General features: G+C 38.7%; 1 protein-coding gene across 8 annotated transcripts in view; it reads left to right on the top strand.

Moving 5' to 3' along the window:
* Positions 1-25,613, top strand: part of LOC131061292 (probable aspartyl aminopeptidase) — a 159,599-nt gene that overhangs the window by 51,868 nt on the left and 82,118 nt on the right. For 6 of the 8 annotated variants that reach the window (XR_009359310.1, XM_057994897.2, XM_057994903.2 and 3 more), the window contains exons 5-6: positions 11,522-11,792; positions 11,981-12,220. Coding sequence is in view for 7 of the 8 variants with exons in the window: in XM_057994897.2 (XP_057850880.1) it covers positions 11,522-11,792; positions 11,981-12,220 (511 nt within the window). In the remaining variant the exon portion in view is untranslated. The remainder of the gene's footprint in view (positions 1-11,521; positions 11,793-11,980; positions 12,221-25,613) is intronic. The other 2 variants (XM_057994902.2, XM_057994900.2) reach the window with 1 other exon arrangement.

Raw genomic sequence — 25,613 nt, 5'->3', positions numbered from 1 at the left:
TTCCACACAGGGTTCCAATCGTTGCCGACACGAATGATCTTGGGATTATCTACGTCATCGAGGTTTGGGGCGTCTCCCTTCCAATATTCTCTGTAATGTGGTAGGTACAGCTCCTCTGTTACTTGCTTTGGTTCCTCTACTTCGAGCCAGTAGCTCTGGAACATTTCATAATCCTCCATCTGCCAGTGGAAGAGCCCGTTCAATGACCCCGTCTCATCCTCGGGGCACTCTCCTAGTTTGAGAATCCCTTCGTCGTTGGGCTCCCTGCAGCCTTGTCCTTCGTCCCTCAGGTCGCCTTCTCCTTCACCCTCTGATTCCGAAGATGATGCCAGTTCCTCACTAACCAACTGCGTCCCAAGGTCTATGATAAACTTCCTTCCTCCATTCTCCATAGATAGAGTGTTCTTCTTCCAGTTGTGGGTGGCCTTGGCTGCCACCAGCCACCCTCTCCCTAAGATCGCATCATACCCTTTTTTCTTTAGTGGGATTACCACGAAGTCCAGTATGAAGGGTTGCGTCTCGATGGTAACTTGCTGGCCCATTAGTGTCTCGATGGGTTTGATTCCATGCCGATTTGCTCCTAGCAGATTGAATGTAGATGGCCACAACGTCGGCTTCCCCAGCTTCCGCTAGGTTTCTTCTGGAAGAACATTCACTCCTGATCCACTGTCGATGATGGTATCGGTTAGAATGGTGCCAAGGATACCCATCTCCACAATAGTCGGGTTCCTTCCAGTGTTAACTGCCAATAGCATGGGGTCTATTGCAGACCCCCCAGAAACATCTGTGCGGTGGTTGGTATTGGTGCGTGGTTGGGAGAGATTATTCAACAACGCCGTTTGTAATTGAGGCATCGTCTGGAGGAGGTCGTGTACCTTCACAGGCACCTCCAGTTTTAAAATTTGATTTAGTATAGCCTCCTCCGCCTCCGGTCGGCTGGAAGTACCTGCCGTACCCTTCGCCTTCGCCATTTCTCATATCTCTTTCTCAATTTCTTCCCGTGCTTCCTGTACCCTTCGCTTCTCCGTCTCCAGGTCTAGGCACATTGCTTGTCTGGCTTGGGCGCGGGTTACGGCCAACACTTCCTCTTCTTTGGTTTCCTCTATATTGAGCAAGTTGACACCGGACTTCGGGCAGGTGGCATCTTTGTGGTCTCCCGGTCCGTACCATTCGCACAAATATTGTGTGGCCTCTCCCTTCGGGCAGTCTTGGGTGAAGTGCCCCCACTGGCTGCACGCTCTGCATTGTATCATCGGTCTGCCTTTGGAGTCGTATTGGATCCAGCTCCTTGTATTGTTATTGTTGTTTCGTCCTCCCCACCAGTTATCTCGGTAGCCTCCCGATGTTGCATTGTTGTTCGCCTGGGAGCTGTCGGTGCCGCCCGATGTTGTATGGGCACTCCTTGATGGAGTGTCCCATCACTTGGTAAATCTCGCAAAAGGCCTTCTTCAGACAAGTACCCTTCGTATGTCCTTCCTCTTTGCACTCCGTGCACCATACATCCCCTTTGGTCCGACCCGTGCTTCTCATTGCTTTAAATTCCCTCCTCATTCGCTCCATGTCTTTCTGGAGGGCTTGCACCTTTTTGCCGAACTCGCCATCGCTGCTACTTCCCTCGTAAGAGTCATCATCCTCAGACAAGCTATTCTTCTTTTTCTTCTTGGATGCCTTGGTCTCGCTCTCGAGATCCATCGCTCTATTATATGCATCGTCGTACGAGGTTGGTGGAACAATTTTCATCTTCTTCCAGAGGGAGCGTTTCAGTCCCTCCACGAACCATCTCTTTTTCAAACCATCCGCTGGTTGACTCTCCATTTTCCCCAACAGTTCCTTGAGCCGCCGACTACAGGCTCGGACTGTCTCGTTCTTGTTCTGCTTTGTGCTATAGATTTCGGCTACTATTTCATTGTTGTCTCGATGTAGGCGGAACTCCTTCTCGAAGGCTTTCCGCAGCGTGTCCCATGTGGCCACTGCAGTTTTATCAATATCGGAGTACCAGTCGATGGCAACTCCCCGCAATGTCGCTGGGAATTGCGTCATCCATTCGTCTTGGTCGGTAACACCGTTCGCTGACCATATGGTTCGCAAGTGCGGCAATGGCGGACGGGATCTTCCTTCCCCTCGCCGTTGAACTTCGACAACTTCTGCTTACTTGCCATCCCACTGCTGGGTCTTGCTCCTCTGGTGCCTTGTGTTCTTGTACCTGGTGATCCTCCGCCTCCGCCTCCTGCATCTGACCCTCCACTTGTGGGTCCTTCGGAGAAGGTTGTTGACTCCGAACCGAACAAATTGCCTCTCGTATGGTATCCTTGTGCTCCCCCAGGACTGTCGGCCGTACCGTCACCTTTGGTCGTCTCCCCCTAGTTGTCCTCCGAAATGGACAAGTTCTTTAGTAGGTCTCTGGTAGGACAAGGTCTTTGGTCCTGGGTGGCACGCTTCCCAATGCTTCATCGCTTTGATCCCGCATTGCATCCTTCTCCTCCAGCTTCCAGCGCTTGGCCTTGGATTGCAATCCTTCCTTGATTTGTGTTTGAGGCCTTCTCCTGGTTCTTCGATGACGTCCTGCGATCAATCAACCAATTTCACTTCATTAAATTAATTTGAAAAATTAATTAATTAATTTAACAAATATTAAATTTAATTACGACGTCTGGCTTGAGAAGCTCTTTGTGAGATGTATCTTGAAAATGCTTCTCCTTCCTCTTCGAATGTGAAATCTGATCCTTGGTCTTGATGGTGTTTGGGCGATTTACTTCTGCGTGATTTTACCTTTGGAGTCTTGGGCGTTTTGATTGGGTTTATGGCGCGACTCGGGAGGTTTGAAGAGCTCCTGCAAATTTTAAAATTCTAACACTCATGCCCTTTCTGGTGAATTTCGGAGAATGGGGGGGGGGGGGTTATCAATTTCGAATTCCCTATATTTGGGCCTGTGCCTCGTGATTTTCGGAGAAGTAGGGGACTTTGGAATTTCAATTGCGTTTTATCTTCCAACTTCGGACCCTTTGGCGAATATGGAGGCCCTTCCAAAACTTATACTTTGCATTTGCCCGACCTGCGTGAACTTCGGAGGCTGCATTCTTTTCGGACCTTTTAACGTTTTTGGCGACTTTGCAAATTCTAAAACTTTGCCCTTAGGGTCCGAAGTTCAGCCCATTCATGCCTTTCGACGACTTTAAATATTTTCAATTTCACCCTTGGGGTCCGGAGTTCGGCGCTTTCACGCCTTTGGAGTTTTCGCGATTTTTAACCCCTTTATCAATTTCGGACCTTCAATGCCTTTTGGCAAATTTCGGAGTTCTTGGATGAATTTTAATGCTTATCAAATTTTCGAATTTCAGCCCCTGGGTCCGAAATTGGATGACTTAAGTGTATTTCGGACCTTTAGGGGGTCTTTTTGCAAAATTAAAAAGCATTTTCGGACCCTTTAGACATTTTTGCTAACTTTTGAATTTTTTAAATTTAGCCCCAAGGTTCGAAATTCGGCCTACTTGGCAATTTTGCCAAGCTTAAAACACTTCGCAGGGTTTACCTTTTTCGCGATTTTCGGAGCTTTGGAGCATTTTGCGAACTTCTTAAAAAAACTTTTCACGCATTTCACCTCAACTTCGGGTTTTGGAGGCACTTTGCTAATTTTGGCCTTTTGACACTTCACCGTAAGTTAGCGAAAATCGGGGCTTTAGGGGCGATTTCAAACTTCCGAAGAAAAATCGCGATTTTCGGTGGACTGGAGAGTTTTTTAAACTTTCAAATTTTCACGCTTTGCCTTAAAGGTCCGAATTTCGGGGTTTTTGCTGCTTTTGCTAAGTTCGGCGATTTACCACGTTATGCAAACTTTAGCGTTTTTCGGCATTTAACCTCTATTTGGCGAAAATCGGGGTTTTTGTTGCTTTTGCAAACTTTTACTTTTGCGATTTACCTCACATATGCGAATTTCAGCGATTTAATGGCGATTGCAAGGCTTCTTAAAACTTCATACTTCGCGTAGTTTAGTTGTTGAACTTCGGCGTTTTACATGCTTTGGGAGCTTTTAAAACTTTCATCTTACCCTTGCGCGATTTTTGGCATTTTCGGGGTTTTGGCAACTTCGGATCTGTTTGGTCATTTGCAAACTTCGGACCTCTTACACCTTTTGCCAACTTCGGCGATCTCAGGGGTTTTTGAAAATTTCGCACTTTGGTGCCTTTACAAACTTCGCCCCTTTTTGACCTTTAGCCAATTTCGGACCTTTTGGTCATTTTTCAAACTTTTGGACTTCGTTTTACTAGCAAAGACTTCAGGCGATGAGGACAACTTGGCAGTTTCTCTCTTCGACCGGGCGGATATAACCTAGAACGGGGGTCCTCGGTCAAAGACGGGGTGTGTGTGCGATACGCACAACACAGTGTAGAGAGTGTAATTCTCTCCGTCTATCTCTGCCTCCACAACCTCCGTGACACCTCTTGGGTTCCCTTCGAGAAACCCCTCGGCCAGTCGTCCCTTGGCAAGCTGCCTTAGCCTACGCTTTCGTTCTATTTGCTGTCTGAGATTCAACGCTCTTTGTGCCACTTCCCATTCGTCACTTCATATCTTTTTATTTTTGTCCTTCTTTAGTATATTGGGCATAAATCACTCCCGTACATAGCAAGCACACGCTATGTACACAAAAAAAACTTTTATTATTTTCCCTTTCGACCACAATTTATGTCAACATTGTGTCGGGATTATTACAGGGTTCAATTTCCCCTTGGCCTCATGCCATCACGCTCCGCTTCCCAGCGAGGACTGTTTTCTTCGTACTGTCGGAGGACTTGTTGGCGTCGCTCCTCACGGGCAATCTCCTCCAGGCGGGTTCGTTGCGCCAGTGATGCCTGTGCAAGCAACCGGGGGAGGTGGTTCATCAACCGATTCACTGCGGGGCTAACTTCTAGTGCGGTCCACACAACACTTGTTGGGACTTCAGCCTCCGTGGCCTCTCTTCGTATGTAGGTCTCGATGGCCGCCTGAAGCAGGATTGAGAATTCCCTCGTTGCAGCGTCCTCTCCGTCGTAGAGTTCCGTTTGTGCGTTTTTGGCCTCTCGGTTAATCTCACTGACGGTTAGGCCCATCGTGTCCGTACGCCATCGGCTCCTTCCTTTCCCGAGTATGTCTAGGCAATGGCACCAAATGTTTGCCACATACGGGTAAACGATTAAACGCAGAAAGTAAATGCACGGAACATAATGGAAATATATTAAAGAACCAGTTTCTGTATTAATTCAACAGTCCATGTACATCACGTGCTTACAACATTACACCCAGATACGACTATGATGATGCCACTACGAAGGGAAGGTATGCAATATATAATACCCGAAGAGGTGTGACCAACCGTCGCGTCCAACTGCCCTTCGGGACGACTAACTGACTGCCGTAACTCATAATTACTGATGACAATATAACATAATACGACAACATGACATAATGATTATTCCCGGCAACAATGACAACACAAAACAAAACAAAACAGCACACGAGGATAAACCTGTCTTCAAATTAGCTGGGGATCTCCTTGAAACTAAACACTATTCCTAAACTTAAAGAAATAAATATGATTTACAGCTATGCATACATTACAATACTAAAAAGCATCTCAAAAGATTGAGAAGGTAATTAAGGGAATTAACTGAAAATAAAATTGACCTATGAGGTTGAGGGCAATGCTAAAAAATTCTTATCTCACATATGAGGGTTTTATGAATAAAAAATTGCAAGTAAAACAAAATAGACTAAATCACTAATGCTTACTAGCTGGCTGAAAATAAAGACCAGTAGATCCACATACACAACAATGGATTAAACAAAAACTAATCCTAACAGTGAACCACAATGCAAGATTCAATAAAGGTGAACTTTTAGAGGCACACACAATTACCTACTAAGATGAATGGTAATGTTGATACAAAGCTCAACACTATTCTTCACTGCAATTCACTCAACAAGACCTTACACAAGAACACATAAAGCTTAGATCAAATATGTGAATGCCAATATCTGCAACATAAGCTCAATTTCGGCTATCACTAAGAATATCTTGTGCCCAAGGTAAATCTTTATAGGTCACAATGAATATGCTTTTAGAGTTTTGAGAATAATAATTAAATATCCCAAAAAGAAACGCTTAAAAGAAAACCTATTCAAATGTTGCAGGAACAGTAGAAGGAAAGGATCAGAAAATAAATCTATTCTAAAACAACGACAGAATAAAGTCACCTAAACATTAGGTACTCCTTAACTGCCCCAAAATAGGAATTGAGCAAACATGGAAATTAGCCACAAAAGGCTAATTGAAACGTCAAGCTCAAAATCAGAATCTGAACTAGAAGCATGCGAAGGATCAAGCGAATTTGGGGCTGGTGATTAAAAAATGGCTACAAATCTGTGACTTGCCTCTATGTAGTGACAAATTTCTTGGCTTCAAGATAATACAAGTTAACCAATATCTATATTTATTGCAACTATCTGAACATTATGCTTGGAAAAAACATAAAACTCATTTTTATTTTATTCAATCCTGATAACTATATGCTTTTAGAAAGTGTTTCTCAACCCATAGACAGTTCATGAGAGCATTTTCATTGGATACCGAAGGTAAATGCTGTAAAATGTTGAATATCCTCACTTCCGGTGTTCCAAGCACTTCAATGCTATGGGAGGCAGTCATAATATTTTTCTTCAGCAAAAGGCTGCAACTGTAGACTGTCTTCTCTTGAACTGTTTACTCTTGGCTGAACAAAAGCCCCAACCCTGTTTCAAGGGGGAAGAGGATAATACATACCGATACACCTATTGTTTTAACATTTTTGCCTTTCAGAAGGGGCATTTGACGATTTCTGTTTTGGGGTCTGGTGTTGTGCCAGATGACTGCCCTTCTTTATAGCCTTTCTTTTTCTCGGACAAGGAGCTTGGTTTCAAGGTGTCTGATTAGTATTTCACTGTTATCCCCAGGGTGAGTTTCAGTGTGACTGTTATAAGGTCATTTTTGTTTGAATCAGTAAAATGTGTTAGACTTTGAAAGAACGCTTATTTGATTAGGTTAAGTTATGTAATGTTCCCTTTAGGAACAATGTAATATATCCACTAAAATTGCAATATTTTTAACAAATGAATAATCCAAAATGAATAATAAAATATTAGATAACTAAGGATGATTACAACTCTCTTGAATTTCTGATATAAAGTCTGATTTGTATGCACACTGGATATGATTTTGATCCTAATGCAAATCTGATTGCTGTTCCTGATTTATTGTCCTTATAACCATGCATTGAATTGTGTATAAGTCTGCCTATATAAGATAGATTTATAGGCCTTGAAACTTGATGCTCTTCCTGATTGATATCCTTAGAATCATGCAGTTGTGTGATGAAGCCTTTCCTGATTTATATGTTTGAAACATATGCTTTGTCGTTATAAAATTCAGCTCCACTAGAGTGATCCTCAATGGGAAATAATAATCAAATAAAGTCTTCTATATCCCCTTCATCATTCATCACAAATGCAACTCTTCATTATTTCTTACAAATTGCACCTCTCCATTTCTCTGTCATGTCCCCTCCGGGATCGTTATATATATACGGAGAGAAAGAGAGAGACCCTAAATGAAGAAATTATTATTATTAATTAATATAATAATTACCAATGAATGATTATTTAAAATTCATTAATTAAATATTATTTATGAACATGATTTAAATATTAATATTAATTTCTTATTTATCAAATAATAATATAAATTTTACAATATTATATTATTGACAAAACCTAATAAAGTAATTAGAAAACAAATATAATAATAAATAAAATTCAGAAAAACAACTATCCAATAAAAAACAATAGAATAGCACTCATCCTAATCAATAAATAAAGTTGATTATTGAATCAAATATAAATAAACTGCTGTTGTCAGAGATTGTTCCCTCACATTAGACAGTGATATTCAGTAATGTAAAACTAATACAAATTAAATAGTTTTAAATTTTAACTACTGATTTTCATCTTTTTCAACTAATCGATATTATAACATTAAGTTGTAATGATCAGCACTTCTATCCTCAATGTAATCACAAACTATCAATGAATGGACAATCAGTAATAGGATTAATATTCAACTAATAATCATAATAATATGGTTCGATCATATATGAAAAACCGTTCCATATACAGCAGTTAGCATATGATTAATAAGCATTATGGAAGGATCTTATTCCCGTAAAGCCTAAATGACTTTGTCTCTTGCTACTGTTTTGTGGATTAAGAGAACATCAACATATCATGGAAAGCAAATATCGCATGAGTCGATCTTCTATCGACGTATGGGAAAGGGTACAGCGGTGATTAAGAAAGTGAGGAGTTGTTAAGACAACTATATCAAATTAACCGATGGTCAAGAAAGAATGTGATCGCTTAAGGAGAAACATCATAATGAAGAGACGTATCTCTAGTGTGGCAACCTTACCATGTATATATGGAGGGTGTGTATCTCTTTAGAAATATCACGGGGCGGGGGGGGGGGGATAGCTCAGACTAAGCAAGGGACTTCAAGTTTAGAACCGGATTGGTACATTAGTAGTTCTTGTATTTATTCAGATCTGCTCTGTCGGATCAGGGCCAGTAACATATCACCATTAGATATATCAGACACAACATCAGATTAGTGCTGCAAGGTTATACATCCATAATACAGAGCCAACATTGCATGGGTTAAGAGATCATAGTAGAGACTGCAATCCATATGGCTAAAGCAATATCGCATTATATCTCAGTGCGTATTTACATTGCTATAGTTGATATAGTATGCGATCATTACATTAAGTACAAATACCTCAATTCATTGAGGAATACACTTAATTATATTAATCATAGTTAGGGGAGAGGATGCGTGGTTTCAGGAATATAAACATATGTACAAGGAAACATTAATAGAAAGATAGACGGCAGATTTAGTAAAGAACTTTATGAATGACAGATTATAAAGAGGAATTAGTGAAGGGGTTTATGATAGACTTATGCGGAAATTGTGGTCTGATTTGTGGCAAATTTAAGGTAGCCTTAAAGGAGAACATAGGAAAAGATAGGAGTTACTGCTATGTAGATAGAGGAAAGAGTAAAGGAAGGAAACAACAGAGGTGCCACAGGTACGTATATGTGTGCCACACACACACATATAAATATACGTGTAGTTTTTAATAGTTATATCATTATTATTATAATGTGTAGTTACAGAATTATTATAATGTGTTTTCAATAGTTATGACATAATTATTATAATATGTATGTACAAAATTATGTCATCATTATTACAATGTTGTATGTTACAGAATTTTAGCATAATGTTGTATGTCATAAGATTATAATTTAAGTAATAATGATAATAGGAATTATAATGACATTGATAATATGAATGGTTATGAAATGTTGTATATCAATGAATGGCAATAATATGATTATATGATGGAGGCTATTGGGAGGAAATCCCCGTAGCCTAATTCAGGGATTATGATAATCCCTGGTAGGCAGTATATACTGAATATCTATATGCATATATGTTATGGCTTGGTTGACAAAACTCATCCAAGAAGAGACGGATTTGGCCGGTCCTCTGTGGTAGACTTGGATGATGAGATGCATCATCCAAGGCAAGGAATGGATCATATATGATGGTCTTCCTTGGTATGGCTTGGGTGTAAGAAATTACATCCAAGGCAGGAATCGAATTAACCTTCGATTTCCTGGATGGCTTGGGTGTAAGAAATTACATCCAAGACAGGAATCAAATTAACCTTCGATTTCCTGGATAGTTTGGAACCAAGATGGGTTCCAAGAAGGCGAGCTTCACAACGCCTAAGGACATGTCCCAGTGCTGCACTCGTATCCTTTTTATTAAATAAGAATTGAGATTAGTGTTAATTAAGTAATTTAAGTTTAATTGCAAATTAGATTAGTTATATATGTATATTCGCTGTATTTCTAACAATCTGTTTTGCAGGACAGTGATCTCTAACTAGTAGAGACATTACATTCTCCTTAATCCCACTACATTAATATTAGGAATAAGATAATTTATTAAGGTTTGCTAATTGCATTTGCTTTTAGATCTCACCTTCTAAAATGAAGTCACATGGAATTGCACCTTTCAATGTTATTTTTCATAACAAAACCTTAATTCAGATCGCTCCTTGTTAATTCTATTCAACAACTCTCTGCTGTTTATCAATTTATTTGTACTAATGCAAACGGCTAGCTGTATGTATCAGATGGCTACCTTGCCCTTGCTACCATTAATAATACATTAATTGCACGCCCTGAATGCTAGCCATCGCATACAATTCTGTATTGTCTCTAATAATGTTGTCATGATGTATTTCATCATTATATTCTGTCTGCTCTATAAAAATTCACTCCTCTATATAAACTCTCAATCTGCTTGTTCAAGTTATCTAAGTGGCCACAATGGTCTAGACAACAAGGCTTATGAGAAACATATGTATCTAGTTTATATCAATATGTGTGCACAAAACTCTAAAACAGTTTTTCATCTTCTGATAAATCGCTGCTCCAAAACAGACCTGTTGTCAACTTACTCGCTCATGAAGACATGGATTAAGATTGTTGTCAACTTATTTGCTGTCTTATGCAAGTCTTTGTCTTAGTGAACGAATGAGGTAATTACAAGTTAGTTAGTGAGTCTGATATTGCTTGGTGCGAGCACTCCCTAAAGGATATAGTGGTGGAATTACGTGTCAAAAATAATTGTAGTGTTCAATTGGTTTCTCGAATGTAGTGATGGTGTGGGCTGTTTTTTTCCAAACCATCATGTATCTTCACTGATTGGTCACCAGGTCTAAATCAGACCTCCTATTAATTTTTTTGGTTTGATCATCTTGGCAGAGGGAGGCTATTATAGATAACATCTAGGAGACTCAACAAATGTGGCAGATGCCCCATTTGGTGATACCTACAGCATGTATTTATTCATCCGGTAATAATTACATTCATTGAAAGCATATTTTTGTTAACTGATGTATATGTGATTCTTGGATTTTATACTCCAGAGTATTACACAAAGGAATGCGTTGAGTCATCATTGCTGAAAGATTGCTGCTATGGAGAAGATGGATTAGTATAATTCACTAGATCTTTATTTATTGTTCAAGGAATGTTGGAAATGTTTTTACAGACAATAAACTAATTCTACATGATTCAAACAGGCTCCAAATTGCAAAAATTGTCTAGCAAATAAAGTTTGTAATCAATCCAAATCTGTGTAAAGATGTCTAAAATGACATACTTATGTTTTTCCATGAGATAGCTTTCTGGCCATTGCAAATATTATTTGTCAATGGAGTCTCTTGATTGCTCGCAATCGTGTTTGTCAAATTGATGATAGCTAATATTTATTTGTGGTTATAAGTTTTCCTGTTTGGTACTGGAGTTCTCATTGATTCTCTCAGGTTTACGCCCCTGATATGAAGCTTCATGTCTTTATCCTTTCTTGTGGATTCAGGTTAGTGAACACTGATGGTTTTAAACCAAATTTACAAACTCATTTTATCCCAGTTCTTGCGTCACAAATTAAAGAAGATTTTTGTTCTGTGACTGATGAGGAAAATCCTCTTCCACCTTCCCCAAGAAACTCTCATCATTCTCTACTGTTACAGGTTTGTCCGTCTGTCTATCTGTCTCTTTTTTTGAATTTTCCCGCTCTAGTCAATGCAAGGAAGTCGTTTTTTCAGCATGCAAAAAGTAAGCAACGAGGAACAAATGGAAGAAGAAAGGTAATGAAAAGTGGGAAGATTAAATTAAGATGTTATATGGAAACAAGCAACATTGAAAGTTGAATCTTTAAGAAAGTAGTTTTTTCCAGGTTATTCTTGCTTGGCCCCCAAATAAAGGCCATAATTCATACAATATCTCTTGTTTTTCTTGCAGTGTAATCATTATTCTCATCTACTTTGGATCCTAGGTTTTGGCAGAAGAGCTTGGATGCAATGCTGACGAAATAGCCGATTTTGAATTAAATGTCTGCGACACTCAACCTAGCTGCTTAGGGGGTGCACGAAATGAATTTATATTTTCGGGAAGATTGGACAATCTTGCTTCCTGCTTTTGTGCCTTGAGAGCTCTTTTGGATACATGTTGTTCCCCTGAAGATCTGTCCAATGAGCCCTGCATAAGGATGGTTGCACTATTTGATACTGAAGAGGTACTGGATTCAATATCAAGTAGTTGCATTGTAAAGTTGCTTAAAACGTTGAAAATGCCAGTTTAGTCTTGAATGGTATTATAGTCTAGTTTTCCTTCAATGCTATTTGATGGATTGATCTTGTGCATTTTAGTTTGGATTTTGAGCAGAATTTTTAGAATATTCACATAGAGGTGAAGTTGAATTATTGAAGGTGAAACAGGGGTGTCATTTTTAATTTGTCTGACAACAAAAACACTTGGAAAATTTCAATTAGCTCAGTTATCTTGTTTATAAATTTGGGGAAAATATTGGTGTGGTGGAGCTTCATTTTCCATTTTAGAATTCATTACTTCCCTTGGTTGAGCTTCATTTTCTACTGAGAATTCATTCCTTCCCTAAGATATCTACATGATTGAGCTGGTGAAGCATGTATTATATTTACTTGTGCTAGAGGAAGCTGATTACATGCTCCAACAATATCAATTTTATTAAACGTGAACATGATGTTAATGCTAGCGTTATTGTTTTTAGCATGCTAGTTGTTGGCTATAGTATTATGCTCATACAAACATCACCAAATTAACTACGGTATTGCATACATTGAGATTGTTGTACAGAAGCCTGTGTGTATCATTCTGCTATATTATTAAAAATATTTTTTATTCTTTGTTTTCGTGTCTACTTTGTGATTCTAGTAATATTTTTGATATTGTACTCTAAGATGACCAATACATCAATGAACAAAAGAAGCTAGCAGACATTTTTACTGGCCTTGAAAGAACATCTCTTACCCCTTTGCAAATTTCTGTCCTTGATTAGGAGGCAACTAGTCTTTTGAGGAGGAATCGACCAATTGTTTAAAGGCTTGTACATGATTATGTAAGCAGAAAAAGCATCATGCAAAACAAGAGAGAGCTTCTAAGAAAATGACATAGCCTCCTCAATTATTCTTTACTTTTGTTAGTGATTTGGAATGGGTTAATTATTAGTGAATATCTATGCTTGACTATCCTTTCATCTTCCACCATAAATGTATGTGGGGTCAATGTTATTTCAAGAAGATCATCAAGAAAATTCAAGAAGATCATCAAAGAAAATTCAAGAAAGATTATTTGACAAGGATGAAAAACTTGAAGACTCTACAATGACCGTGGATTTCCTTTGGAAATCCAAGATCAAAGGAAGGAACTCAACAAAGCAAGGAAGCAAATTACAACATGAAGAGGACAAGTTCAAGACATGAAGAAGACTCCATAGTGATGGCGAACAAATGAAGATAAAGACGAGATGATGGAAAACACAAGGAGGATTCCCAAGCGTGAAGATGAAATGCACAAGGATGATCAAGTAAAGTGGATAGTTTCAAAAGAGTTAATCGAAGTTAGAGACCTGATCAAGATGATGCAATTTGGGAATATGAACCATCACATCAAACAATTGTATGATGTTTAGTTTACAAGATATATATGCTGATGTGGCACCTATTCATCTCAACCAATTAAGTTATTCCAAGTCAACATGTCCAGGTTCATCGAACTTGACTCATCAACAACTATATATGTGGAAGGCACTAAATTCAATGTAACAACTATTTTCTCATTGGTCCGTTTACTCAAAGGACTTACATTCAAGACATGTAATTTTCTCATCAAATAGTATTAAATGTAAGTTGGTGGTTTTTATAACTACCTCACTTTAGGGTTTCCTTGAATTATCTCGGTCGTTGATTTCAAATCAAACCTAGACCTTCATTTGTAATCAAGAGCTCTATATAAGGTTTGCTCTTTTCATTTGTAAAGGTTAATAGTTGATAGCTAGCACAAAGTTTTAAAACTTGGACTCGCCACGGACTCAACAAACCAAAAAATTGGACTCGGACTCGTGAAAAACTCGCGAAAGACTTGGCAAAAAAAAAAAACGTAGTTTTACAAAAAGGCATAAAGAAATTAATGCATTTAGAGAACATGAGAGCCATAATTGAAACATTACACATGTCATATGATCTCCGAACACTCAATATTTGAAATTTCATCATTCATACTCATAGTTTCAAACTCTAAAATGTATAATAGCAGCATAAGTTTATAAATCTTTACAAAATTACATATAATGATATGTCCAACTCCAAATGTGAAAAACAACAATAAACAAACTAAAGAGAAGACTACATCTTCCTCTTTGGACTTCTCCTAATATAGCTCTATTTTTCAGGCCTTGAGCTAGAAGTAGTAGCAGTGGGTGTTGTGGTATCTAAATGGTGAGATGATTCTTCTTCAAAATGAAAGTCCTCATCTTCGTCCTCATCTTCATCCTCCTCCATTTCCTCCAATCTTGCTCCTTCTGCTTCTTGTGATGCTCCTCTCTCTATTTTTGCAAGTTCTTCTTTGGTAAGGAGGACATCCTCACTATCATTTTGTTTCATTCACGGTCCAATCACCATATGGATCAATTTCATCCAAGTCAATGGCCTCATGTGAAACACCCTCCACCTTTCTAACTTGAAGGTGAAGGTTGTACCGAACGAAGACAAGATCATTGAGCCTCTTTTGTGTCAATCTATTTCTCTTCTTTGTGGTGTGAATGCTCTCAAATACACTCCAATTTCGTTCACACCCAGAAGCACTGCATGGTTGAGACAAAACACGAACGACTATCTTTTGAAGATTAGGCATGCCAGCACCATAATTCTCCCACCATAATCTACAAAAAACATTTAGAAATATTAGAATTGAGAAAAAAATGTAACAATCAAGTTTGTAGTTTTTTCATGCTGTATTGAACTAAGTTAATGTTTTGCCTGGTTGTTGTTTTCCTCTCCTATCAATTGCTAGTTGTGATGAGAAGAGTCTCCCCTCTACACTCTTGTAGATCTTGAACAATGAACATTTCCAAATTCATAAATAGATAGTCAAAATTTCAAACTCAAATTCAATAATGAACATTTCCAAATTCATAAATAAAGTTAGAGCAATTACAAATGTCAAATCTCACCTCCAACTCATCAAGAAGCTTGTCTCTCAACTTAGCATCAGGTGTCATCTTATCAATGAATGCAATAATACCTGCCATGACCTCCTCATCAGCCCTAAATGAATCGGAGAAGTAGAACTTCGGGTTCAAGAAGTAGGCGAAGGCATGTATCGGTTGGTGGAGTTGGTTTGTCCACCTACGATCAATGATGCGCCAAAGAATTTCACATTTTCTTGTATTTCCACGATAGTAATATGAAATGGCCTCTTTGACCCTATCCATGGCCTCATAAATGAAACCCATTGGCATGCCCTCTCCATCCACCATACGAAAAACCCTTACCAAAGGTTCTGTCACCTAAAGAAATGAAAACAAATTTTAAATTAGTACAAAATTAACCCCTACAAAATAAAATCAGCAAATAGATTATCTTGTATAAAGTTTACTTTTGTGTTTGTTACTTACCGCAGTCAACTCCTCTCCACTTTTGTTGAACCCAAAAACAATGCTTACAATCTTCTCTGCTTCAGGTTTTCTGGAGTATGCAGACCCCAACCAGTCATCAGACACAAACATCTGCATAAGATGAGGAATGGCACTAAGAATGCTCTGCAAAGTGATGAAGTGGCTAGCAAATCGTGTCACTCTAGGTCGCAAAGCAAGCACCCAAGTATGGTTGTAGATGAATTTGGTGACACTTCTTGCATCTTCAACCACCTTCTTCACCCATGTAATCTTCCCAATGTCCTTAGCATCAAGTCCAAGCAATGTGCAACACAAGGACTCCATGTAATCATAGGATGCCTCTCCATAAGCATTCTACTTGCAGATACATATGCAGCTGTGTTGTTAGTGATAATTTGGACAACATTTTCCACTCCAACTTCCTGAACCACCCCATCCAATAGATTACACAAAATCTCTGCATTTTTTATTTCATTTGAGGCGTCAACAGACTTTAGGAATACCATTGCACCATTTGAAGCCACTAGGAAGTTGAGAAGAGTCCTATTTCGTCCATCTGTCCATTGGAGAAGGTGTTGGTGCAGTCCTCATGCAAGATAGGCATCCTATAGCATAGAAACGGGATTCGCCCGGACTCGCCTAAACTCGGCGAGTCTGAGTCCGAGTCATGCTCGCCGAGTCTCTGGGACTCGGACTCGGACTCGTCCGAGTTTGGCGAGCAAACTCGCCAGACTTGCCGAGTTGGCAAGTTTGGCTCAAACTCACCAAACTCGGCGAGTCCCGAGCCCCAAACTCGGCTACTGGTTGGGTTAGTAAAATGACAAAAAAAAACATTTTAAAAAGTTTTTTTTAAATGAATGGTATCGTCTTTGTTCACTACAACCTTCGCCTGAGAATGAGAAAAATTAGGGTTACAACATGTCAGCCAATAGAAAAATAACACCCGACACCTTTATTAAATAATAAGTTTTTTTGGCCTCGCGGAGCGCGCAAGGGGCGTTGCCCCTTGACCCCACCTTAGGGGCGATGCCCCTTGACCCCACCTTAGGGGCGCTGCCCCCAAACCCCCATCGAAAAATATGGGGGGAAACTACGTCGATAGAAGTAGGGAAAATTTAAGCTCCGAGTTTGACAGTGATTGGATCGACTAGGTAGATATAGAGGCTGAGACTGTAGCCATGGTAGAGGAGGAGCACAAAGCACGAGCACAGACAGGAGATTCAGAGCCAGATAGTGACACGGATGTTCCTGATGTTGGTGAGCATGGCATGGTGTCACGGGGAGTGGCTATGGCTGTCGAATCATCCAGGACCTACCTTAGATGCCTTCGCAGGGGGCCGGGGCCGGGGCCAGGGCCAGAGGGTGCAGGCTCCTCTGAGCCATAGGCTTGTAGTTGTATTTACCTTTGGTATTTGTATGAAACATTTGATGATGATCATATGATGACATGGATTTTTTATTCCATGAGTTTTGTAATATTGTATACATTTGACAATATTTATATATCTATGTTTGTTATTTCCTTCAGCTACAATTTGCGTTTATGCTTATGTGATTGATGTATACTTGTGTATGTAATCAAATGAGCCGAGTTTGATGATGTTATTGTGTCTTTAAGGTGTATTCAATAAAAGGTGCCTGAAACAAGTTTTAAATCTTTAAAAATCTCTAAATTTCTTGAGTTTTTCACTTTCCCGATTCCAGCCGAGTCTGGAGCCGAGTCTGACACCGAGTCCCGAGTCCGAGCCCGAGCCCGAGTCCGAGCCGGCCTTGCCGAGTCCGAGCCGAGTCCGAGTCCCGTTTCTTTGGTCCATCCATCGGATAAAATGCTGCATCTTTTTATCTTTTCTGATCATCAACCACAACTTGTGTATTTCTTACACCTTGCTCTAGCAATGGCCCACTGAAGTCATAACCTGTTGGGGCCTTAAACCCCTTATTGACAACTATTAATGCATTAACCAAACCTTCCCAATACACATTGTTTTTTGCATTGAAAGGTATATTATTGTAAAACCAAAAGTTTGATGCTGCTATCTTTGCTTGTTCATGCTTCTCTCTATTCCATCCTGTACCTTCAAGTGAAGGTTGTGCACCTGGAACATTGCGTGGTACAAAAAAAAATAGGGTCTGTTCTAACAGGAGTGGCACTAGCCTCACCCTCATTGTCACCAAAAGATGAAAGTGATTGACGACCATGAGTGTGACCAATGGGACCCAAAGTGGACAATGTGGGATTCACTGCAGCTGCCATGGCTTCTTTTGTTTTTTGCTTTTCTTCCTTTTGCATATCATTCTCAGCAAGAATGGCCTTCATCTCTGTAATAATCTTAGGAGTTGTATTGGGGCATATGTCCACACCATATCTAGGTATTTGTGCAAGGTGGTATTTTAATCTATTGACTCGTCATCCATTTTGTACATTCGATGCAAGTGACTTCCCCCTTTTTGCTTCCAAAAATCCCATATTTCCATGCTTTATCTTTTTTTCTTCTTGGCCATGGGGTTGCCCTTGGAGTTGAACTTGCCATTGTTGATTTAACATGAAAAAATAAAAAAATCAGCAGGGTTTTGTGGAAAATCAACAAAAAAATGATAATGAATCATTTGGGAAAAATAGCATTCAAAAGCAAGAAAAAAATATAAGGAAACAAGTTAGGAAAGAATAAAGAATATATATATTTTTTTGCAGCATATCCCGTTGTTTTTAAAGGTTTTATTGGATTTTCAAAACATGGAAATAAAAAAAAAATAGAGGAAAAATCCTTACCTAGATCTCTTTTGCTGATTTAATCTTCTTTGCTCTCCTCCTTGAAACCCTACAAACCTGTTTTCACCAAGAAAGAAAGGCAAATGAATGAAAAAATGCAAAAAAAATCACCTTTTAACGTTGCTGGGCGTCATAACTGGGTTGCGCGAGTCCGTGTAATTGACTCGCGAGTCGTTCAAAAAGACTCGCTAGGACTCGCCTCGCGAGTTGACTCATGGAGCCACTGGACTCGCGAGTTCGTGGCAAGTTCGTGGCAAATTCGTGGTGAGTACATGAGTCTTTAAACTATGAGCTAGCAAGTAGAAGAAGTAGTAGGAAGAGGAGACAAGAAATTTTTGCCAATCCTATGTCGAAATAAATACATAATTTTCATTGAAGATATGGTGGATCTTTGTATGAGTTTCAATATGTTGAATGGTTTTTACTTCTCAAGCTTTAGATTTGTTTACTTAGAGTTAATTAGTTGAATGGAAGATCTTATTGTTGATTAATGGTGAAGCCTATATGTTCATACCATTTGGATTTTGTTGATTGTAAGTTGTAATGCATGGTTAGTCTAATCTCATATTGAAAGGTTAACTTCAATCGCTTTATGATCATTGTTAATGGTGTGCTACCTTGTTAAAGAGAGTATAAAATACTTGGTATTTTATTCTGTGTTTGAGGTGTCATAAAAAACATATCACATCGTCCATATTGGCAACATGAAGAATGAAATCAATATTGTCGAATAATCCCAAGATCTCTATAAGTTTGTCTTTGTAAGAGACTTCACAGATTTGCAACTCAACCTATTAAATCCACTGTGCGAGATTCGAATAATCTCTTTAACAAACTGGCTAGGGTAGATTAGTCTCAATACCAAACCTAGTACCCTTAGGGTTTTTAGTCCAAAGAAGCTCGCCGAAACGAAATAAGAGATATAATCCAAGCATGTCCGAATGGGCGCCTCAAAATGGCCTTTTTATAAGAATCTTTGGAAACCATTACAACTTTTCAAATTCTTGCTCTTTTTAATATTTTAATTAAACCTTAGAATTAAAGTGAATATTAATTTCCTTCAATATTTGACTCAATTCACTTTATAAATCTTATTAAATTAATTAAATAATATTACCTGTAAAATATACTTGGTTGGATAATATTAAATAATTAAATTAACTAATTCCTTTTTTCCCAACTTTAGCATATGAGAATTAAATAGGCTAATTAGTCACTCCAAACTACTATGCGGAAAGGGACATTACAAAAGGATATTATTTAATTTGAGAAAAGAGTTTGGTGAGGAAAGCGGGAAATTATTATTATTTTGTCTTGAGAATGTTATAAAAGGAGGTTGAGAGCTCAATGTTGAGGTTAGATATGTTATCATATTGTTTTGCAGGTGGAGTTTCAATTTTGGTTGCTTCAGTAATGTAGGTATTTGATGTCTTTTGAGGAGTTTTTCGGTTTGTGAATCTTTGATGCTGTTTTGTGTGAGTTTTTGTGTTGGAGGTTGTTGGAAGTAGTGGAGCTAGGCCTAGCTTTCTCCCTATGCTAATTGTACTAATCCATGGAGGCCATACCAATTGAAGCTACTGATTTCTCTAGAAATGAATAAGCAGTTTGCATCATTCTTGGTTGTACAGTTCGAACATAGCCACCTATGCTGATGAAGGATGAAGTTGCAATTTTTGAAAGCTATGCCTCCTTTATTGCTGTCCGTATGTGTACTCACTGTGAGGGAGCATGAGGGTTGAAATTAACATTTAAGTATAAGGGAGTACTTCACTTATACTTTAAAGTTATATTTCATTTATATAGTTTCAGGATGTTTAGGATGGGTTTTGGATCTTTAGGAGTTACAATACAAATTCTAGTTTTTGGAGGATCTTATAATTTTTCAATCTTAGTCAAATTTCAATAATCAGCAGGCTCCTATCATCTTAAATAATGCTCAGCCATTATCCAATGCTGACAAGTGTTTTCGAGGTGTTCCTTGACATTTTGGCTTGCTTTTCTTCATTGGCGATACAGTTTGGAGTGGTGATTAGTTCTGACTTGTGTTGAGTCCTTTTGAGTGTTGTCCTTTAGTAGTTTATAGTGCACTCTTAAGTGTATTCACTACTGACGTGGTAGTTTATCGGCAAAGCCAAGTGATATCAAACCTTCAATCAGTTTCTAATGTCATCTATGGGTACTTGAATATTTTGTTTATTCATGTTATTTGGCGTTGGAAATATGGTTGTTATTGATGTCAAAGGGAGGAAGTACAAATCACTGCTATCATCTGCTATCATTTCGCTGCTGGCAAAGGAAAATATTTAATACGTTTTAATGTTAATTTTTTGCCAACCCATGAGAAAGATATAAGAATATTTATCATTTATCTTGTGTCTCTATGCTGGCCGACCTTCTTAAGATTGGCACCTACTTTGGAGAAATTAAAATAAACTGCAATTAAATTATTTGGTGAGGCCGACCCTCGTCATAGAGGAACCACACTTTAAGGATCTAATATTTAAAATAAAATATTCATATTTTGGCAGACCTCTTTGGGAGAGGTACATCTCTTGGATGAAGAGGTATTCAAAGGGGCATGTTGAAGGTATTTAAGAGAGAGTTTGTGGAGTGTGTTTGAATGCAAGAATTCATTGAATATCATTCCTATTTTGAGCAGATCCAAAGCAATTAAGATCAGATTTCAAGAGCAGATTTAAAAGATGTTTATGAACAGATCTAAAGGAGATTTGGAGCAGACCCTTAAAGCAGATTTATAAGGAAATTATTGAAGATCATTCTTATTTTTAGAGCAGATCTAAAGAAGAAAAGTGCAAATTTTGAGGTAGATTTGATTCAGATTTTTGAGCAGACCTTAAGGTGGATTATTGAAAGACTATGAGAAGATATTATTGAAGATTATTGCAGTATCTCCATAGTGTTGTAAATTGTAACCCTTTACAAGTTTACAGTCCTTTTAGTGCCCTGGCCTTAGTGTGTTTTCTCCTGGCTCTTTTCCAAGCCTATTTTTGGCCTTTGCACTGTCAAATTGTTGTCATATGATCACATGGTGATCTGGGTCTCTATCTGGAGCCTGAGTGCACCTAAACCACCTTTGATTCACCTTGTTCTGGTGGACAAGGTTGCCCTTGTCCCAGTGGACTAGGACATTAGGTACCCTTGTCCTAGTGGACTAGGATGCTAGGCCTCCTTTTCCCCCTAGATTGGGCCCATTTTTAAATATGTCGGTGCCTTGGTCCTTTCTAGTTGATCCCCGATACCAATATTTCAATATGAGCATTGTAGGTCGGCCTAATTTATGAAATACCTTGGGAAGCCTATAAAAGAGCATCTTTTCAATTCTTTTTCGTATCCACAAATTGAGCATTATTGAGATCACTTCTAGGAGCAAGTATTATTGGTGAATTTCTTCAGGTCTTGAGCATTATGGAGCAACAAGTTGCAACAATCTTCATGCAAGCACATTTTCATGATTGAACGTTTTTATCTCTTGTCATGTCATGTTATTGCATCAGCACGTGATTATATTCAAAGAGCATTGCATCATCACCATTATCAACATTAGCAAGCTTGAGGTATAATATTGTAGATCCAACATTTTACTTCAGAGCTTTCCTTTCAATTATTTTATTAAGGGCTAATTCCAAACTCGGGGTTTGACCTTGGCAAACCTTTATCAACACAACACCTTTTCCCCTCTTTTGTGTGCAGGTGACAGATCATGAGATAACAGATATAGATTTGAAAAGATAAGACTGAGATGCAGCTGACTTGATTTTGAAGAAGTAAAAACACTAGGAAAAGGTAACCGAGCATTAGTATCCGATGAAACTTCAGGGAGATACTCAGTGAGATCCTGATTTGGAAATTGTTTCTGTCATCTCTGTCCCAGATTTCCAAGCCCAGATTTTAGGCATAGGTTCCTCTCTGCTTCCCATTTCTAGATCTGTGATTTGTGTCTGCATATCTTTTCTTAAATGTAAGAACTCGTCAAGGCTCTAACTGTTGTACTGAATTTTGTTTGTTTTGTTTGTTTAATTGTTTGCAATTATTTTTTGGTGTTTTTGATGAGGGTTTTGCATAAAAAGCAATACATACAACAGAAAAGAAACTTTTGAAATTCGAAACTAATTATATTTCGGTAATAGATGACATTCTTTATTCATTCTTCTTCAATACACAACACAAGATTGTTTACATCAAGATAACATACCATTTTATTGATAAAACCCAAAGTTACCCTGAGTTTTCGGGACGGGGACGGCAGGGGACGGCGGGACGCGTTTCCGGGATGGCAAATGTTTTTGCCAAATTTGGGGATGGCATGGGACAGCAAAGGGGACAGCTATATAAAATATAGGAAAAATTTAAAATATATAGGAAAATTTCAAAATTCTAAATGTTCATATGAAAACATGGATAAAGCATGCATATATAGATTATATATTCATATGAAAACATGGGTATAGCATTTGTATGATACTATGAAAAGTTGAAAACATTTTATAATGTAAATTCTTAACATACAACATTGTTAATACTCAATAGACAATATCAATATGGAATTATGCATTCATAAATCAAAATTTCAGTTCATTCACATTGTCAATATGCATATCATAATAGATATTAAACTTTAAAGAAATAACATACAAAATGTCAAAATGCCCAAAGGCTACACTGCTGCCATATAGTTGCATTGTCAATTACAATATGAAAATCAAAATAGTACTCAGTAAAACAGAAACTAAATACAAAAAAGCAAAGTATAATGCTGCCCCTAAACTGCTTCTCCTAACATTGCATCAAAATCAGAGTCCTCTGAGTCGCTCCCACTGTCATGGTCTACGTCCACCTCATCCAATGGAATCCCAACCAATCCCTGTGTTGTCTCCTCCTCATCAACCTAGGCCACATCTTCGGGATCAACATCCCATCACAAAGCTGGAGTCTGTCGATACTCTGGAGTCTGACGATCTTGAAGTCGAAGAGCACTATGCACAGCTACTAGCTTCTCCGCTCGTCTAGAGGTAAGTCTATTCCTCTTGATAGAGTGGATAAAGCCATATGTGGACCAATTCCTCTCTGCAGCAGAGGAACTAGCAACTTGTGAAAGTAGGCGAGTGGCAAGCGATTTCAATTGTGGTGTATCCCTCCCATGCCATGTCCACCATCCAATAGGGTCTTTTTGGGCTAATATGGCTATGTCCAACCTCGCTTGTGGTTTACTCAATGTAGGACCATGAAGATTTGTGAAGTCAAGGAATTGTGCACGAAGTATGGAAGCCTGCTCCTCTGTATATATCTTATCAATTGCCCATGTGAACCCATCTAAAACCTCATCATCATCACATGGAAGCACCCTTCCATCCCTTGGTGCATACCATTTCGGATTCAATGCATAGGCTGCCATATGAAGCGGGGTGTTCATTATGTTCCACCTTCGTGTCACAATGGGCCTGATATGCTGCTCATAGAACTCCAAAGTAGGATCCTTATCCGAAATTGTTTGCTTAATCTTCCCAAGCATACTGTCAAATGTCTCAGATATCTCTCCAAGACTAGGAGAGTCTGTATCAGCATATCTGATGACATCTACAATAGGAGAAATGATAGAGCAAAGGTATCTGCAAGTGCAAAGTTCAAAATATTAAAACTAGAATATGAAAATCAGCAATCTAATTTTTATTTTTTAAAACAATCAGCAATTTAATAGTAAAATCAGCGATGTGTTACCTCACAGTGGACCACCAATTGTCATCAAGGATCTTTTGTTTGGTAGATTTTCCTTCAGTAGAGTTTGATTCCCGCCATCTAGTCCACTCAGGATTCACCATCATCAACTGTAGAGGATCATGCACCTCAAGCATCCTCTCCAACAAGATGAAGTAACTAGCATACCTATATTCATTAAAATTAAAATAATAAAAAAATAAGTGGCATATCTATATTTTATTCAAAGAGAATTAAAATACAAAATTGGAAGTTTGATACAATATTAAGAGGCATTAGCACACCTTGTTTCAATGGGTTTGAGGAACTCCTTCTTTGAAAATGATCTAAAGAGAGCAAGTGAGGTGTGGTGGTTGCAAATGAACATTTGAATGTCTCTAGCTTCTGCCACCGCATGCTTCACCCAATCTATTTTTCCTTTGTCTTTCAATGCATTGTTTAATGCATGAACACAACATGGGGTCCAAAAGATGTGCTTGTAAGCACCCTCCACCATCAAACCTGCTGATTTGCACACACGTGCTGAATCAATGATCACCTGTACAACATTAGCTGCCCCAACCTCCTCTATGGCATCTCTCAAAATACTAAACTGGAACTCTGCATTCTTACGCTTCCCTGAACAATCCACAACTTTTAGAAAATAAGAACCAACAGGGCATGTGACAATGATATTGATGAGTGGACGATGTCTAACATCAGTCCACCCATCACTCACAATAGAGCAACCAGTCCTCATCCAAGTTCGTTTCATATCCTCCATTAACACATTAATCTTGGAATATTCTTTGTCTAAGATAGTAGTCCGTAGCTTATGATCTCCGGGGGGGGTGGTTGTGGGACCAAAATTGGCTATATCCATGAACATTTCTTTGAAGTAAGAGGAGTGTGCCACATTAAATGGGATGGCATTAGCAAAAAAGAATCTACCTACAGATGACTCTAAAGCTTCACGTCCTTTTACATTAAACAAAGCTTCTACTGACCCTCCCTTCCCACTACCCATCTTCCTCTTTCCTCTTGTCCCAATTTGACTACTACTAATAGTGGATGTCGTAGGCCTAGATACTTGTGAAGATGCAAAAGAAGGTGTTGGGACTGCACCACCTTGTTTTCCCATTTCTGCCTCCATATGCAATCTATGACACTCTACCCTCTCCTCATTGTTTAAATTTGGACAAGATGTGACCCCATGGCATGGAAGACCCAAAAAGTGAGATTTTACCCTTGTGTAGCTGCCCCTAAAATCTTTCAAACAAACATGGCAATCCCACACGCTACTCCCTCCAGAAGATTTTTTCCCTTCACCCCTAGGCCTAGGTGTAACATATTGGAGAAGAGGTTTGTTTTTATTTAAAGGGCCCTTTGCATATGTTTCCATAATTTTTGAAGGGCATTTAAATATGCTAGGTTGCTGCCCACTACTTCTAGATTTCTCAACACTTTCACTTGTATCTCCACCAACCACTTCCA

Source organism: Cryptomeria japonica, chromosome 11 (genome assembly GCF_030272615.1).
Source record: "Cryptomeria japonica chromosome 11, Sugi_1.0, whole genome shotgun sequence".
NCBI classification, from domain to species: domain Eukaryota; kingdom Viridiplantae; phylum Streptophyta; class Pinopsida; order Cupressales; family Cupressaceae; genus Cryptomeria; species Cryptomeria japonica.
The sequence above is the reverse complement of the archived record's forward strand: the minus strand, read 5'-3'. Positions and strand labels throughout refer to the sequence as shown.